Here is a 19,752-nt window from a genome sequence, read left to right as displayed (position 1 = left end):
TCTGTAGCTTCTCCACATGCTGTCCCTGAGATTAATTGTGAAGGGGACTCCTACTGCCTTTCTGAGTGCATTTTTCTATGTACTCTGAAGTGGTTGTTAATAGGCTGAAGATGAAACTGAAGGGGCTGATCCCTGTCTTAAAAAGGGAGGAAAAAAAACAAAAAAAAAAATACCCAACTCAGGGGCCCAGCTACATGGCAGACCTCTGTTGACTGTCATGCAAGGTACATTTTCACTGGTAAGCTAACCGAAGGGTGGAAAGCAAAAGGGATGGATGGATAGACTGTTCTCGCTTGTTAGCTTTCTAACTGGGAATTAACTAATCTAAACCCAAGCCTAGCTATGTTGTGAAAGCACAGCCAGATGTATTTCCTTGTCCTTTTCTATGCCAGTCGTCTTGTCTGGACTCTAACAGTTGTGAACAGGGGGAAAAAAATCTAGATGCCCTGTCTGTTCTCTATTATCATCATGCTGTTAGAGGTTATGATGTATTTTTGCTACCTTTACCTGGGAAATATTTTTTTCTCTTAATCTTATCCATGTGCTGAGACAGTGAGGGCCACCTGAAAATGCTTGTAATAAATGTATTGTGATAATTATGGCTCTGTATCTTGTGGCCAGCCGGCTTTAGAAACTGCAGACCAATGCAAAAACTTCTAGGGTCAGTTAGTATTTTCATGCACTGATTCTGGACCAGAATGGACAGTGACCAGACTAGAATTTTAAATTAGTCTTTTGGTAGTGATCCTTGCCTTTTGGTTTGTCTGTAAAGTAAGGTGTGGATTTTTTTTTCTTCCTTCTGTTTGAAGAACAAATATGAATTTATTGGAAACCAAATTATTAAGATAGGCAGGAGGTTACATAAGATTTTGAAGAGTTGAGCACTGAACAATTATATTATCCGCTACATGAGCCAGATATTGTTTGGATGCTTACAGCTTCCAAGCACATGTCTGACAGCAGAATTTGTCCACTAAATATCTTGCTTTTTTGTGGATAGGAAGACTGACTTACTGTCTGATGGTAAATACTTTTCCTTCCCAAATGAGTTTCTTTACTTTGCTGTGCTGTGAGACTAGACTTTAAGGTTTGCTGTTAAAGAAGGGGAAGACCGGTAATAGTGATAGGCTGTGTTTTCCAAAGCTTGTTTTTCTTTCCAGCTCTTAATTTTGTAGTGCGATTATTGGACAACATCGTGATAAACATTAAGGCTATTATTATTTATTTAATTTATAAGCATAATTTTCAACTGCCTGTTCGTTATTGGGGTAAGCAGCGCATACTAGCCAAAGTCTGAGCCATCTTGCAAGCCGGTGTTACGATTTAGTAATGTAACGGTGTTAAGTATTTCTCTTGTGTATACGAAGATCTTTTAATTTGTTTACGCTGGAAAGGGGGAAAAAACCACCAAGATTAATATTGTTTCCCTAGATAATTATGTTGGCTATGCTAATAAAATAAAGATACAGTGAATGTTACTTAATAGATGTCCACTACTTTTAGGCCTCATGCTTCTTGGATTAACTGTAAGTGGTTGGTTTTGGTTTGTGTGTATGTTTTTTTTGTTTTTGTTTTTTTTCTTCTTTTCTCCCCTTAGAATGTCATAATATGCAGTTTAGAAACTCCATAGTGGAATGAATGTCATTTATGCTGTAAATGAACTTTAAATGAACCCTGGAGTTGGCATATTTAAAGAATAAAAGGTTAATAGATATAAAAATTAAACATCACCATAAAGGCTTTCCTTTTTCTTTTGCATTATAGAAGAGGAAGATGGCATATGGGAGAATGGACTGTCTTACGAATGTCGCACTCTGCTTTTCAAAGCAGTTCACAACCTGCTGGAGAGGTGTCTAATGAACCGGAATTTTGTGCGCATTGGGAAGTGGTTTGTGAAGCCTTATGAGAAAGATGAAAAACCTATAAATAAAAGGTAGGCTATCTTATCTCTCAGTGTTTCACCTGCTTAATTTACTGCTCAGGGTGGTGATTTTTAACTATATGCTGAGAAGAAAATGGTTCATTGGCATGGTCTCATACTTTCTGTGCATGCTCTGTGGTATAAACTTTGTATGCGACAATGGGTCCTGTGTCTTCCTGGACTCCACTTCTACACATTCATTGAAATTTCCTTACAAGAGAATTCTGCCTGTGTTGCTGTTCTTGCATGCTGGATATCAGGTTTCATTCTCAAAAGAGAAGATGATATCTTGATGTTTGCCTACCCTCTCAAAGCAGCAGCAGATCTCTCCTGTACTGCTTTTCTTTCCCCCACCATGAATGGATTTCTGGGCAATCAGGAAGAGAGTAGATAAAGGTGAAGCAGAGACTCCCAGAAAAGAATAGAAAAAAGGGGTGGTAAGGTATACAAATAACATAACTGGACTGTTTCAGAGTTAAGGACAACACTGATGCCTTTTTCTCTGTGCAAGTAGCTTCTGGGCCTGGGGAGCATTGTAAAGACCGTACCTGGGAAAAGGATAAGCCATGCATAGTTCTCTTCTTCTCCCTCCCCCCCCCCAGAGTACCTGGCTAGGCAGTTTTTTGACGGTGACTCTGTTCCAGACCTTGCCAGTTACCATACAGTTGACCTCCAGATTGGCCTACTGCTCCATGCTTTACATGGGGAAACCTTTTTGAAGATCATTCAGAAACCTCAGTTTGGGATTTAGCTGCCTGCCTAACTTAGTGGTACTTCTTGAATTGAGCATCTGTGCTCCATAGAATACATTTGCTACCAGTTGTTTCCAAATGCAATTCAGGTTGTTGCATAGGATCTGTAAAACCCTATGTGGCTTGTGGCCTAGCTTAGGTGACAGATTTTTCTGTGTACTGTAATGGCAGTTTAAGATTAGCCTGGTTGCTTTTGCTGACAGTCCTTAGATTTAAATGTCAGGGGTATTCAGTGAAGACCTCTAGACTCTGGAACTGTCTTCTCATGTAGGTCTGGCAGTCATAGTCGACTGACTAACAAGGAACCAAGCTCATCTTTTCACTGTGTCTCCCCCCTCCCCCCCTTGAAGATCTACTTCACACCCTTTAAGTAGATGGGGTGGTTCTTGTGTTGACTCGGCAAATTCTTAGTTTTGTACATGATTGCATCCTGATGTACGTATTCCCAGAGTGTAATTGTAGCAAAATCAGTTTAAACTAACACCAAATAAGGATTGATCTCTTCATAATATATCCCTTAAGGTCCTATGCTGCTGATGCTATTGTTGTAAATGAGTAGGTGGTAAAGGAAATAACAGTTGCATGGCTTATACTCTCTCTGCCAAATTAAGTGTTATGACCTGACTTCTAAAATGAATAAACCTTTTGAAAGGCTATCATTGGATAGTTTTTATTAGGTAAGTTAATAATTCATTAAAAGTCTTACCACTGAAAACACATAAAATGATTAGCCCTTTAAATATCCTTCCCTTTACTTTTGTGTCCTTCAAATCTCCTGTTGACATAGCCTTAAGGCAATAGACTTTACGTTCTCCCAAGAAACCCCCCAAACAAATACACTGAAGTGAGCCAACTTTCCTCTGGGTGGCACTTGTGCGTAGTTTAACCACTTTAGTCTTGCCAAAGGTACAAGTGAGAATTTCTATGCTACTAGGGTACGTTGCCTCCCTATTTTTCTCCATCAGAAAACCAAGTAGCCATATGTATACTTTATAAATGTAAAAGTTCCTGTGTCCTTATGAAGGACTTAAGGGGGGAAAAGAGTTAAATATTCCAAATCCACAACTGCTACTTCCCTCTGGTTGGAATGCTCTGAAACTTGTCATTTTATTGGGTCTGCCTTTCTGTTAATAATTATTGTATGGTACTTAACATAATCATAGAATAAATCCGATTGGAGTAATTGTTAGTTAAATGTTACCCCAGGTATGATTCTTCATTGAGGACTGACTTGATTTATTAAATAAAAGTTAAAAACAAGTGCTGATGTATAGTGATATGGGTCTTGTTAAATATTAGGAATAAATACAATTTGCTGAATTTTACAGCACAAACTGCAACATCATTAAATGTTGCTTTTTTTTTTTTTTTTTTTTTTTTAAACTGAACAGGTCTGATTAAAATGAGACTATCTATATGCAGCTCAGTTGTAAGGCATAGGAAAATGAAAACAGACTGCAGGCTTAAAATAACTGTGTGTGTAAATTAGCAGTAGGACATAATATAACTACAGTTTCTTTTGATGGAAAACAAAATTAGTTGCACAAGGTCAACAGGTACTGTCTGAATGCAGGAAACTGGATATTAATAAAATACAATTTTTACAAAAATATTGTTTTGCATCATATAATCTAAAGAATAGAGAAGTTCATAATTGTACAACCATAAGTAGTCTTTGAAAAAAGTATTCTAGATGTAAACATTACGAAGGCTCATAGGCTTAAAATTAGGCTACATCTTGATTTCAAGGTGTTCATGTCCTAGCTCTCTGAAACTAACAACTTACTTCACCACCCTGTTCTTGCTCAAAAGAAGAGGGCAGATGTACCAGCTGAAGGGATAGCCTTGTTTGTGGCTATGTTCGCACACCTACAGCCATGGTGAACCCCATTATGGTATGTTGTGTTTTGTCTGGCTGCCTAGCTGAGAAGTTACATTTGCAGTGTAATAGCAGTTACTCTAGAGGGAAATTATTTTTGCAATGTTAATCTTGACTACCTTTTTAAAGGAGTGAGTGTCACAGTTTGGGTCTTGAACACACATTCCTGCAACTCCTGAGGCTGCGTACCTTGTTGCTGTCTACTACCAACATCCCTCTGGCAGATATGGAATAGCTCCAAGATAGCTGCCCTCTTCAGAAAGGTTACTCTGAATGATACCTTTGGGGTGTTGGGGCTGTAGGTGGATTAGTTCATCTCAGTGCCAAGGGGATCAAAGGACTGACTCTTCTTCCCTTCCACATCCTAACGGAGGGAGTTAGGACAACACACAGATAGCTAAATCCAATCCTATGTGTATCTCTTATTTAGTGCTTATATATTTGGAGTTTTGAAACCAAATTACTCACTTGTTTCTATACTCTTAGAATATGCCCTGTATCAAAAATAATTTCTCTTTTCTTACCATGCAAATCTTTTTACAATGTTTATCTTCAAATCAAACAATGTCAACAAATTTTACAGCAACTCTGAGACTGTACTGGCATTGTGTACTGGCAGGAGAGCAGGTGATGTTTTTCCTTTTACTGTAGACAGCTGGAGTTGAGAACTGCTGTAAGTAGGACAGTGCAGGATAAACAGCAGGAGCTGAGGGCATTGATCACATGATTGTCTCTTTGGAATATTGGGTTGCTACAGAGACCGCTTGCAGACAAATTTAGCACTTGACATAAGAAAGCAGTTTTTCCTTGTCTGAATTAACAGAAGTTAAAATGGTTGTGACTTCACTTGGAAAATCTAAAAATGAGATAGATGGCTCTGGATTTTAGTTTGCTTCAATAAGTTCATGTTTTAGTCTTTGTTTTATGTCCAAACAATATTATACAATAAACATATAAAGGATATTAATTACCTTAATTTCCAGTGTGTCAAAAGGCAGTGTATACTGAATTTTCTTATTTGAACAGATAGTTCTTGCCTTACTAAATGTATTTACTTGTTCCAGAATAGGCCAAAGCACTTAATGAAGGTTGGTATATTTATCCTCAGATAGAACAATGTTTGTTTGTCTTCCAAAACTGTGTTCCTATCCAGGCTATTTTATTTTGTATAGCAAAAGTAAATTCCACATTGGAAGCTGTAATTTAGAACATCAAGAGATAATTGAGATTTATATTCTGAATAATTAAAGAAGGCTCCAATATAAATACATGCTTTAATATTGGTTTTTGGACTTCGAGATACAGGGCCATGAAACCACTGTTTTTAAGTATTGCTTATAATTGCAAGTATTTGGGTATATTTGCATCTCACATTTAAAAATATAGTATTTATTTATCAGAAGGCATACCACATTTTTAAAAATCATTTGGACATAAGAAAAATATATATATTCACAAGTTACATATATTTTATTAAAGTATAGTAGTTTTAAAAGCTTACTGATAATTAATAGTCACTGTGTCCTTGTGGACAGCAGGCCTTGTGGTAGAGATCATATGAAGCCTGATGTGATAGAGAAGCTGCTAGCGGAGGGCAAGAAAAGGCATGATTGTGAATTGATTGATAATAGATTGAATTAGCATGGTAAGTGGTACTACAGTATTGTAGGATGTTCATACTTGGTGTTTTCTTCCTAGAGAACTAGATGGTGCATTAGCTTTTACAATAAATAAAAAATTGAACCATAATTCAGGGTTGCCAACCCAGACTTAAAAAACCCCCAAACAAACACACCTAAATGATTGAGAATTTTTAATTGGCAAAAGAAAACACAATACAAATCCAGTAAGCTTCTGATCCACACAATCCAACTTCATATATAATAACTGCTCTTATGAAAATTAAAAAATGATAAAATCCTGCTTCTTCCCACCCCAAATAAAGGCCATGGAGTTTCTTGCTGCCAGGCTGTTATCATGGAGTAGAAATGGAGTGGAGCTGCCAAGTTAGATGTTAAAAAGTGCTCCCAGAGCTGTACAGATGTGGGTGGCCACAGAGAAAGCTGCTGTCCAAAGGGGTCATTGCCCTGCTACTAATCCTCATCAGTCCAGCAGGGCGTGAAAGCACCTATTCATGGATCTTCTTGGGTGAGGTTTGTAGCCATATGTCCTTCTCCACAAATGCTCCTCTAGGGAGGAATAGGTAAGCAGGTGGTCTTGAGGAATCTGCTCCTCTTCTGTTAGCTCAACAAACCTCCTGTGGTTTTGCTGACAAGAAGAGAATGGAGGGGATAATATGATGTTGAGCATGTGGCCAGGTGTATAATTCCTATAGACTTATTTTTCTCTGATGCTTATGTTACAGACTAATGTAATCTCTTCCTGTCATTTGGAAACCCTGATAGTGTACTTTCTGTATATTTTGGGTTGTTTGTATTAGAAAAAAATTAGTGTGTTTTTTCCTCACTTCTTGCCTTTAAAAAAAAAAAAATCCTAATCTCTCCTATTGTAGGAGTGTTTGGATGTTCTCTCCATCCTCCATGGAGATGGCTATTTAAATAGAATCTCACCCAAGTCTAATTGATCTTTTTATTTTATTTAAAGAACTTCCTTGGTGTATTTAAAAAGCAGCTGACTTGTAGACCCCTTTAAAAATAACTATTTTGAGACACTTGTGCCAGTGTATGATACACCATTGCGGCACTGCTGGTCGCTTGTTGTTGTCAGTGAATGATGGCTTTGCTTGTCAGTCAAAGTGCCCCAAAGCTTTTGGTGCTGAGGATTCTAGGTCTTGGCCAGTGTCTCCCAAATTACTCTGATGGCAATTCCATAGCATTCAGAAACAGAGGTATGTTAATGGGAGAGCCTAAACATATCAGCTAGAGGTCCTACCCCTAAATAGGCAGAATGTTCTAGGGATTTGAGCATGGGCTTGGAAGACAGGAACCTCTTGACTTCTGATCCTAGCTCTGCCAATTACTGAGCTCGGAAAATGACTTAATCTTGCTGTGTTTGCTTCCTGTTTCTGTAAAATGGGGATGATAATTACATACCATATAAGATTACTGGTAAACTTAATTTCAGTGGAACCCCTTTAATCCTCATATGATGGGGAGACCCATGCAAATTACTCAATTTTGTGACTAAACAATTCAAATAAAAAAAGCAAGGATATATGATAAAATGTAGTTGGTTTATTTTATCAGCTGTGATTTAGTTGTATTTTTTTGATATTCATGGATTACTGGTAAATGTGCTATTATGTGTGTATGTATATTGTACATAAAGTTAAAGACCTCATTATAGCACTTGATATTAAATTGATGCTGGGAGAGACTCCAATCTTTTGGTGCAGATTTGAAGTGGGCAGTTTAGTGAAGTGTGGATTAAAGGTTCCAATGCATCTGATGTTTGTGAAGCACTTTGAAGTTATAAATGTAAAGAAATAGTTGAACAAATTACCTTTCTATCAAGGAGGATACTTCAAAATTGGTGTATTGGAGATGCAGAAACATCATGTATATGAAAATTCTAGATTTGCCCCCCCCCCCCCTTTAGTCTTTACTAAGATTTCTATAAAAGCAGGACCTTTATATACTATGTGGACATCTTTTCCTGTCCTCCTTCATCCCAGGTGAAATCATAATCCTTTGTTTATGACACTATATCACTTCCACAGTAACTAGTTGATGCCACTGTTTTATGGGATTATGACTTCAGGTGGTGGTGGGAATGCACCAGGAACATATAAACTCTTGGGAAACAAAGATCCAGTTTTGTGCAAATTTCTATTAGTAGCGGGGAAGGAGAAATACAGAAAAATAATTTAAACAGAATATTTCTAAATATACTTTATAGAGAACTTTAAAACACTCAGTTGACTTCAGTGTTGATCACCTACTATTTTAATAATAAATTTGGTAATTCATGTGCTATTTTTAGTTAATCATGCACTCTTCAAGATTGTGGGTGGGCCTTGGGTAAGGTTTAACATTAAACCAAGTCAAGCTCAAATTAGTCAGTCATATTTGTCTACGGTGTTCAGGACTGACCTAATACTATCCAAGCTTGGGGATGAGAACTTCAGTAGAATTAACCCAATAATTGACTTAAGAAATGGGTCACATTTTGATACTGGCAAAATTAAAGGCTTATTTTTCTGTAAAAAAAGAAATATAAACCGAACCCACTTCATTCAAATCTGCTAAAATTCTGTAACTCTATCCTCTGTATAACTGCATGCACTGGAATTTTTGCTCAAAACATGCAGATTCATATCTTTTTAAAATCATAAATATGTGAAGAAAATATTATAGTAGCTAGCACTTTCATTTGTTTTTTACTTTAAAATTCTTCTTTTTGGAACATAAGAGAAAATACAAACCTTAGCTTCATCTTAGAAAAGTCATCAAATTTCTTGATAAATTGTAAAAAGTAACTATCTTCCCCTCCAGACATTTATTTATTTTATTTATTTATTTTATTTATTTACTTATTTTAACTTGGTTGGGCCTCAAACAAGCATCTCATGGATGGAGGCAGCCAAAACGCCTGCTTCAGCCCCTGTGGCCTTTGACTAATCGTTGGGCCCTTCAAGCTGCCCAGCCTAAGGGTATGCAATTGTTCTCTGGTTGTGGCTAATCAGATAGTGAGGAGCTTTCTAGTATATTTAGCTTTATAAAATTCGTAGTTTTGCTATTAAAGATAGAAATGCATTTTTAAGTAGGCTAATATTTGCCTCTAAAAGATGTGTACTTCTCAGTCTGGCATTCAGCTTCCCTAGTAACGCTTCAGAATTGCAGGACAACTGCATTTACAATCCTGTGCCCTCTCTTCCCCCACTAAATACATGATACAGTATTCCGTTAAATGAAACATGTGACCTAAAGTTTTGTGCAATATTCAATTGCAGAAGTGCATTGGTTTGTGGTGTTCTCCTTTCAAGGAGGTGCACAGTAGCTGTTTAAACTAGCTCCCTCCCTCTCTTCTCTCCCCTCCCCCCCCCCCCCCCCCGTCTTGCATTGTTGCAGTAACACTGTAGTAATGTTGGGCATCCTGTTGGAAAGTTTTCACTTTTTCCTCACCCTTCCAGTATGGGTGACATGGTAAAAAGAAGGCTTGTCCAATGTAGTCTTCAGCTGTGCCATGTACAGTTACTTGTAGCAACAGCTTCAAACTTTCAGTTTCTGAAAGAATCTATCCTGGGTCTCCTGTTCTACTGTCCATGAGAGAAACTTCGGAAAATGACCATTAATAAAGGAAGAGGTGAAGAAAGAGTGTTTCCTGCAACAATGCATATTGGAGACTCTATTCAAGTAGGGCTTTCCAGACATCTTCCTCTTTCCCATGTAGAGATTCCAAGTGTCTGTGCTTCAATGCTTGCCTTCTCCACTAGAAGACATAACTTCCTTTTTATTCCCTCGCTCCAGGCTAACAGGTGAAAGTATCTCCTGAGGTGAGGAAAGAATGCACGCTATGCCCAGACCTCCTTCATGGGCTTGCCAGTTCAGGTATTCCGATCACCTGGCTCTTGTGCAGGCATTGCCTCACTGACTTAGCGACATGCAATTTCTCTCTTGGAGAGAGTTGCAGGAGTTACTCTGCTTTCTTTCTCTTAGCAAGATCTGAGCTGCAGAACCCTTGCAGTTGTTAAATGAGGTTCATCAGGCCATCTTTAGAATATTGTAATTCAGTTTTCCATTTGGATTTTCAGTAAAGCACCATTTTGAATTACTTTTTCTTGCTTGTGTTTTCTTGAATGAAGACTTAGCAGATGCTTGGTATCACCTTCCTTTTGGACGGGCTTTACACCCTCATTTAGTTGCTTAGGAGGTGGGTTCTTCAGGGTCTCCTTGACTTCCATTCTCCATGTGGACTTGAACAGCTTAATGGGACTTAGATGCCCTAAATTTGCACAGGATAAAATGTATCTCTCTGAACATATGATTGTCCTGCTTTTCACTTTGGCATCAGAAGTGACTGCCCTGGTTGCTTTCACTTCTTGCAGGCATTTGAGTTAAGTTGGTGCTTGCGAGGCTCACAAGTTGGCCTGCCTGTATCACGTTTTTTTGTGTTTTGTTTTAAATCTACCATATCAGAGATTCTTCAATTTCCCAGATCAGGGAAAAATGTTCTCCCTGTGGCATGTTGGCAGGGATCTTGAGTTGTCTCTCTTTCCTTGTGAATTAAGATCAGATAAGCATATCTCACATACACCCCACCTCAAAGGAGTGGTTTATCCCACATAACTCTCATGTGATTGTAAGAAGGTAGGCATTTTTGAACTAGAGTAATTACATGCTAGGTTTTAGTGTATTTCATAATTAAAAGCAAAACAAACAAAAAACAGTGTCCGCAGTTCAGCACTTTTATTATCAATCCTGCTGAATAGTGACTGAGTACACCTCTACCCTGATATAACGCGACCCGATATAACACAAATTCGGATATAACGCGGTAAAGCAGCGCTCGGGGGGGGGGGGGGGGGGCAGGGCTGTGCACTCCAGTGGATCAAAGCAAGTTCGATATAATGCGGTTTCACCTATAACGTGGTAAGATTTTTTTTTTTTTTTTTGGCTCCCGAGGACAGCGTTATAACAAGGTAGAGATGTAGTTGTATGTAGACGAAAAATGATCCAAGGAAATAAGTTTTAGTTTCAAGATTTCATTGTGTGGTTATAAAAAAACAAAACTGTAAAAATTGAGAAATGCTTCTGAGGTCTGATCTGTGTGGGTGCCAACTTCTGTTTCATTGCTGACTCTCTCTAATGCTTGGATTTTTTTTTTCTTTTTAATTCACTGTATTTACACTCTGTAAATCATGTCTTAATTTATTTGAGTTGTATTGAGGAGGCATTTAAATGTTTTATCTCATCTTTACAGAATTTAGTAGCTTAAATTAATCTATAAAGAACCTTCATGTTAACACTTTCAACTTCCTTTGAAGGAGCGTGATAGACCCATGATGCATCAGAAACTGGGAGACCTGTTTTGAACTCATTTTCTTTTATCACTGGGAATCTTATTGTGATTTATACTTTTTCATTGGTAGGACCTTTCTCTTTTGTTTATAATATACAAATTAAATTTAAATCAGTAGAGTGAGAGTTCAGGAAACTGAAAAATAAATTTTCTGAAAGGACTTTGCTGCATGCCACATAAGGCACAGTCCAACAGAAAATGTTGAAAGTGTAGAAACTTTGAAGTGAAGTTTCTAAAGTGTTATTCAATTGAGAATATTTATACGTAAGCCCTAAATTTTAAGAGCATCGTCCAGTATTATCTGCAAGAGAATTTTTAGGTGATCTGAATTCAATATTCTAAAACATAATCATTTTTTTCCTAGTTAGTAGTTCTCAATCAAGTGACTATAAACTTTTCCTGTTTTCTAGTTCAGCATTAGAACTTTATATTCAAAATTTTTACATTTTTTTTAAAAAAGATGATCTTCAAAGGATTTGCATTTAAGACTGAGCTTGTACTTTTTTTTTTTTTTTTTAAACTGCTTTGACATCCAAAGATGATGACACATGGTTTTTTGGGGGGGTTTCTTTCTTTCTTTTTCTTCTTTTCACTTGTAGAGCGAAATCAAGAACGTGATCTTCCCTTTGTTTGATGACCTTCTGGATGTTTAAGAACATGTTTAGCGTGAACTCTTTTGCAACTTCGTTGACAGAAAGAGTGTTGAATCCTTAACAAAGAGCTCTTTTCCCCCCCAAAAAAATCTTTTAGTCAGTGAAGATAAATAGGTGTTAACAAAACAATCAATTTAATATCTTTAGCAATTCTCCTTAAGGCTTCAGTGTAAATATACTACGTATTTGTTTTACCCTCTTTCTCTTTTTCCAGTGAGCACTTGTCCTGCTCTTTCACCTTTTTCTTGCATGGGGACAGCAATGTTTGTACCAGTGTGGAAATCAACCAGCACCAACCTGTATATCTTCTTAGTGAAGAACACCTTACCCTTGCCCAGCAGTCTAACAGCCCTTTTCAAGGTAGGTTTCTGTGACTTAGTTTAATACTTTTGTTCTTGAGCAATCCTTCATCAGCTGATCCAGGGAAATGTTGATGCCAAAAAGGGGGGAGAGGGAGCAGCAATGAAAAGTACACTTATGGATTTGTATGACACTATGCTGCTCCATTCATTTTTGGCCACTGGTTCTCTCCTAACTTAAACTTTGTGATAAAGCTGATCAGAAGCAGCTAAGTCGTCATCCTTTTTCCTAAAGGTTAATGAAGGCGATCTTTCTGTGTATCAGCTGGCCTAAAGAAGGGGTGTCAAACTCATTCTGTAGTGTGGTCAGACAACTAACTTTCTGGTCTAGTCCAACTGCAGAATCCTTACCTAATGCTGTTCAGATATTGCATTTAAAGACCTTGTTGAAAAAGTAAATAAATCTATAAAACTTTCCTTTCCTGTCCATTAACTTACTCTCTGTATATCCATCACCCCCTGCCCCCCAACACTTCAGGAATTCCCATTCTTAGTTGGGCATTCCTGCTCCACCTATCTGCTTCCCACCCCGAAAACAAACATTTGTCTTCCCCTTTGGGAACTCCTTCGCTTTTGGCACTTTAGAGGGGTGGAGATGTGAAGAATCTCTAAGCTTGGTGCCATGGGGATCAACATCGGTGGCAGCAGTGATGTTGGGGCTGGGTGACGGAAGAGCAGGAACCCAGTCCTGCAGACTCAGCAGTGTTAGCAAGGCAAGTTTGTCAAGAAAAAAGCCCTTTCTTGGTCCATCTGGTACCTTCTGGCAGCAGTGACAGGGCTGCCTTATGGTGCACATTTCCTGTGACACTCATACAGTTTGGGAGCCCTGTCTGCATTCCTACAGCTCAGCCTAAATGTCATGCATTAAGTATATCATTAAGTTTATGGTCATATGTAAATTAGCTAATTAATAATTGCATAAAACATCACATATGGGACTCAATAAACTTGGTAGCTGTGTAGTGACATCTCAAAAAGCTGTTGCATGGCAATAGGATCAGAAAGTGAACAGGAAGGAGGAGGAGAAGCTCCGGTGTCTGTGCCGCTTTTCCCATGAGTTCCCTCTCCAGTCCCAGCTTGAGCTGTAGCGCAGGCTGGATCCTTTTGAAGATGGGAAGAGAGAGCTTGGGGGCTGGATCTGATCAGTGTGCTGTATGTTTGACACCCCTATCCTAGAGAATGGGGTCCCATACTGGCTACTATAACAAGTTGTTCTATATGGGAACACATTAGCCTTGTCTATTAATACTGTTCCAGAAATGGTGCTGACTGTGGGTTGTCCTGTTCTATGTTTGCAGTTAAACTGTGTTCAGAAACAGTTTAACTGCACTGCTGCTGATGCCCATTGATAACCGGTAACTTTCCTAATGTAGGCAAGACTGTCATATTTCCTTATGTGTAGTCAGTCTGACCTATGTCTATCATAATTTAATTGTAACAAACAGAATGAGGAGATGACTACATGTAGACCATTGAGCAGCAAGTTAACACTGTCACAAAGAAAGCGATACCAGACTCTTAAATGCCACAAATTCATTTTTATCGTCACCTGTTCATATGCACAGACAACTGCATACTCCTTTCTATCCATGATGCAATTTTCTGTCACAGATGTTCAGGTGGATTAACTTCTAACTGCTGTTATGGTACATTTAATTCTTACATAACTCATCTTCTTTCAGTACATATACATTTTAATGAGGTATAATAAATTCTTGTTCTAAGATGTGAGTGTAGGGTTCTTTTTATTATACTGTACTGTAGTGAGGTGCAGTCTAACCTGTCATTTAAAATGGATTATTTGGTAGTAGGTGTTGGCTGAAATCCTAGTCATGGAGGAGGTGCAAATCATTCTCTAGCTGTATCTTAAAATTATTTGTTTGTATATCCAGTTATCCTAAGTCCATTTGGATTAAATGGCACACTCACAGGACAGTCATTCAAGCTCTCAGATTCATCTACAAAAAAGCTGATTGGTGAATGGAAACAATTCTATCCTATCACATCTAACCTGAAGGAGGGTTCTGAGGAAAAACAAGAAGAGATGGATTGGGAAGATGACTCTCTGGCTGCTGTGGAAGTCCTTGTAGGTATGTAATCTTAATGCATGTTGCTTCTTTACTGAAATTCTCTGGCCAAGTAGGAGCTAGCTTATTTTAAAGGTAAACCGTGATCTTGTAAACCTTTTGAATGTAAGAGATTCCTGAATCTGACTTTTATTCTTTGCTGTATGTTACACACTGTTTTGAAGAATAGTTTAGCTGCCTTTATTTTGCTGTACCAGCCAAAATGATTCTGTAAGTGACCAATCCTTGTCAATTACCTGGTGCAGCTAAGAAGGGAAGCTTATTTTGGGTCCTATAGAACATTTTTATAGCTAGAACATAAATGGCAGTTGAAAATTTCTGTCCTGAAATCTGCTCTAGGAGTGATATAATAGTATTTCTTCCCAAACTTTTGAAAGCTAAGGCTCCTTCAGAAAAATGAAATCAGTTTCATCTCCCCTTCAGTCTCGCTATGTGATGCTCAAGGCCTATGCAAAATGAGTGTTCGTTCACAGTAGATTGTGTTGATCTTCATAATATACTTTTTCTTATGCGAGTTGGGGACAGGAATAGTTAACAATGTTGACATTTTAAAGTAACAGTGTTGGCATCTGAGTTTAAACCCAGTGAGGTGAATGGGGCGTTTCACTTCTCCAAGCTACTGCTTCAGGTTCTGTGCAAACTTGGGCAGACCTGGTTGCATTGGTTATACAGTACTTGGGTCACATCTTCATGGTTTTCTTCACAACTATGGCTGCTAGAAGCTTTAAAATGAAGGCCAAGGCATTAGAGAACAATTAAGGCCTGTCCACTGTGTCCTCCCCCACCCTCCAAAGCTAAACTCTGACCAGAAACCTTTTGACCCAGCAGAGCCCTGTGGGCCAAGAGCTTTTGGAATGTTGCCACCTAATGCAGTTATTTCTGCACCTCAAGTGCTGCAATGTGAAGGCTCGGGGTTTAAACCCTGATGATGATGCATGATGGGAATGTTGTTTGTTGTACATATTAGAATATTTTTGCCTTCAGTTGTGTTTTAAAAAAAAAAAAAAAAAATCCTAGAAGAGTTAAGAAATGCCAAATTCATGGTGCGCCATGCAAGCTTAATTTGTTGGCTTGTGCATCATGATCTTTAATCATATGATGGCATACTGTCTTTTTCCACAGGACTGCAGCCTCATTTGTGCACAGGCTAGACACACAAGGGGGCTGAATTACAGTTGCATAGGCAACTGTAAATCTGGCATTTGCTAATATTTGAGTGCTTGACTTTGTAATCTAAATGTCCTTTTACTGTTTTGTATGTAATATAATTGTAATTGAAGGTGTGGGGAAAACTAACCTACATGCATGATCACCCTTTTCTAAATCTTCTAAATTAGTTTTTTGGAGATGGATTTTGGGAAAGGTTTCTTTTTTCTTGTGTCTCTTAGAACCCTATGTGTCTTCTCCTTCCCAAGTTTCCCATTATGGATGTATAATTGAGGTAGCATTTAGAGGCATGGGCTTCCTTTGTGCTAATAGTTGTATAAATATAATAGAGATGGTCCCTGCCCTCAAGAGTTTACACAGTCTAAGTATAAGACTTTAGAAAACAGGTAGATACAACAAACAGGTGAGGCTACAAGGAAGCAATGAGCTGAACTGGTCAGCATTGTAAAGAGTGCTTTCATAAACCTTAGCATTGAGCCTCTGGATTTGATACACGAGGCCAAGGATAACTTCTTTCCATAACAGCCATTCAACAGTGCTCTTCAACTGGCCAGAGAGTTCATCATTGAATGATCTAAGACATTTCCAGTGATTGTTCCCACTGTACTCACAGCCCCTGTTGAACTGGAATAAAAAACTGGGGATCAAATAGGAGGTCCTATTAGGCAGGACAGAGTTCTTACTTTAGTAAACATAATTGGAATCTCTGAATTTCTTTACTTTCATAAAGTAAGACACCTTTCGTCTGTCATGTGAAATTTCTATTTAAGGAAACCCAGCATATATATTCAGCTTTTTAGGAAGTTTAAAATATTGGAAATTGTTGACTTTATCTGCCAGTTTCACCTGCCCCCCCCCCCCCTTTCAGCCAAGTAACTTATACAAAGCCTATGTCTGCACTCTCCCACCCTAAAATGTATCCTATCCTGAGCTGAGATCCTGTACCGAAAGTTTCATAGGAAACTGAATTTTTACAGAAAAGAGATTGTAATACAGATGACATACAGTACAATCTTAATTATACAAGTTATTTCTATAATTAACAGCTTAATTTTTAATCTATAAGTAAGACATACAAGGTAATCTTTTCCCCACACTTCTTTAAAAAGAATAATGGAAGGGAAATGCGAAAAAAGAAAACCTGACTTCACTATTAAGCCAGCACAAATACGTGACCTTTATTTGCTAGGCTAAATTATTGGAAATGCCTTAATTTTACTGTAGCTAACTGTTTTTTAATAGTAGCAAAGAAGCAAATGGGGATGGGAGAGATTAAAATGAAGAAACTTCCACCAGAGTGGAGTTGCCACAATACCAAGTATGAATTAATTGACAAGGAATTCTGCTGTTGAAGGAAATTGCTTTATAGGAGAAACTGAAAAAGTAGGGTAAACTATATTGAATGACTGACAAGTAACACATTTAGAATAGCAGTGGACAGGAGGATAATTACAAGTAAGGGGAGCTTGTAATGGTATTGAAGCTCATCACAGTAACTGGTGGCATAATAGCCATTTATATGTTGGAACACCTTGTATAGAAAAATGGTTTTAAACTTTATCAGAATACCTCTGAACAAGAACTGTCACTGGTACTGCAGCACTTATAATACATTAACATAATTAAACCAAACCTCTCAGAATGACTGTTATTCAGTCATTATTTATGAAACAGTGAAAGGAGCTACATAATTGGCCTCAAGTTATCTAGTTTTCTGGCTTGTTTTAGTTCTCTCATATAATTTATAAGGCAATAGATAATATTGCAATGTGATTTAAAAAAACCCAACAACCTAACAACTGGAGAGAGAGAGAATCTCATATTTAGTCATGTAGCTGGTACTCAGTGACTGAGTTGAATATATAATGACTATATGTTTCTTTTTCAGCTGGTGTGCGAATGGTCTACCCAGCATGCTTTGTTCTAGTTCCTCAGACAGACGTTCCTGCTCCTAGCACTGTGGGGGTTTCTCACTGTTCAACTACTTGCTTGGGTGTCCACCAAGTGCCTGTTTCCACAAGGGATCCTGTCATGTCTTCTGTAACTTTGACTCCACCTACGTCCCCAGAGGAAGTTCAGACAGGTATAGTCAATATTCCCTTTTCCAGAAAGAAAACTGTCTTGAGGTTTCTGCTTAAAATAAACTCTCTGAATGTTTAGATAGTATTCAGAGCGCTCTATGCAATTGATTGGTAACCTCCAGTATGTTGTCCTTTAATTGTCACTGTAATCCTAAAACTGTTTGAATTGTAATAATATTCTAGATTTTTATCAACAACACTTTTGAATTTTTTTTATAAAAAAATTAATTTAGCACGAGAATGGTATTTGCAAAATGGTTGTAATTTAAAACCTGAATATTGGTTTGGCTGGACAGTACTTGTAACTGTTATGCAGAAACTCTGGTTTGGGAGTGAAAAGGTGACATTCCCAGCCTCTTTACAATGCTTAAAGGCTGATTCCAGAGCATTTTTATAATGTTGGAGAAGGCTGCTTCCTTTCTCATCTGTGAGCAATCACAGGTGTAGTTTTCAGTTGTCAATCTGTATCAGGATAAAAATCTCAGAATTCAAGGGTCGGGAAAGTCTTAGTGTTAGCACTGGAGCTCTTCTAATGAAAGTCTAGTCACTGCCTTTAGACTTTTGAATACCTCCTTAGCTAGGGTGGCTAAAAATCAATGATTTTAAAGACAGATTTTTTTTTTTTAATTAAAGTTCTGTATTTTTCTTTTTAAAAATAAAGCTGTTTATCATAATTTGAAATTTAATTTTAGCCTATATTAAGGGCCTAGATTTACTCTGAACATAATTGAAACAACAAATAAAAAAAAATATGCTGTGCCAATGAAACCTTTTCATCTTTTAATGAGTTAGCGTTGCTTTTTTAATTGCATACAGAATTAGAGGAAAACATTTAGTTTTTGAGGTCAGCTCAAGTTTTATAAATGTCACTATTATGTACTGCATTAAGCATCTTTATTTTCAGTTTTTACAGTTGAGGAAATGCTGATATTTACATTTTTCCAAATGTGTAAGTACTGTGAGTTTTTGTTGTGCAGAAAAGCTTCTGCATTCATTACTTTTTTTGTTTCAATCTAGCTAGCAGGTGCAGAGAGAATATTTTCTTTTGGACTAATTCATTCAGAATTGAGAAACTGATGGGGAATCGAGAAAGCTGGAGAGCTTGTTTTTTCTCTTCCAATCTGTGAATAAAAACCAGGGGATGAGGTCTATTAATTTGAAAAACTTGAAGCACGTAGGGACAGATTACCAAAAATATTTAGGTGCCTAAAGATGCAGATAGGTGTCTAGTGAGATTTTCAAAAGACCTTAAACAAGTTTGGGTCTCTTTCCCATTGATTCCGGTGGAGATTAGGCACTTTCAAAAATCCTATTGCATCTTTGGATACCTAAATACCTTTGTTTTGGGTTGTCATGGGCCAGATTCTTAATCAGTCAATTTACTAACTCCCAACTAATAATTCTTGTTTCAATAAATCAGTTTTAAATACAACACATGAATACCTTAGATGTGCTGGATATGTAAGTATTTAATTAATAAAATATTGGTGTGTTTGTGCATTTTTAATTAAATTCCAGTTTTCATCCAAATGCAGCATGACACAAATCACAAGTAAAAATATCATTTAGTAAGTGCAGAAGGCATCATTTTCCATTTTCTAACATTAAAAATTAAATGTGAAGTTCTTAAGCATTGCTTAAATAAATGTGTATAACTGTGTATCCTGGTTAGTGAAAAGTACTAAATTTAATTTAAAGGCTATATATTTTTTTCTTTTTTGCAAATTAACATTTTGTAGTGGTTATACCAACCAAAGAGAATTTTGGATTGATCATCAATTTACTCCCTCTTCCTGCCAATTAGGATTGTCTATATGTATAATACTCTATTGCTGCCTTGTCTAGTTTTAAATATCTCAACCAAGGGGGCAG

The 19,752-nt window shown here is 37.5% G+C and overlaps 1 protein-coding gene across 1 annotated transcript in view; it reads left to right on the top strand.

Annotated features, from left to right (window-relative positions):
- MED13 (mediator complex subunit 13) overlaps positions 1–19,752 on the top strand; it is a 75,996-nt gene that overhangs the window by 21,324 nt on the left and 34,920 nt on the right. Inside the window, exons 3-6 of the mRNA XM_026656422.2 lie at positions 1,765–1,933; positions 12,401–12,546; positions 14,438–14,635; positions 17,688–17,882. Coding sequence (XP_026512207.1) covers positions 1,765–1,933; positions 12,401–12,546; positions 14,438–14,635; positions 17,688–17,882 — 708 coding nt within the window. The remainder of the gene's footprint in view (positions 1–1,764; positions 1,934–12,400; positions 12,547–14,437; positions 14,636–17,687; positions 17,883–19,752) is intronic.

The sequence above is a fragment of the Terrapene carolina genome, unplaced genomic scaffold (assembly GCF_002925995.2).
Source record: "Terrapene carolina triunguis isolate 2854851 unplaced genomic scaffold, T_m_triunguis-2.0 Scaffold231, whole genome shotgun sequence".
Classification (NCBI taxonomy): Eukaryota; Metazoa; Chordata; order Testudines; family Emydidae; genus Terrapene; species Terrapene triunguis.
Note: the sequence above shows the minus strand (reverse complement) of the source record. Positions and strands in the feature narration are given on the sequence as shown.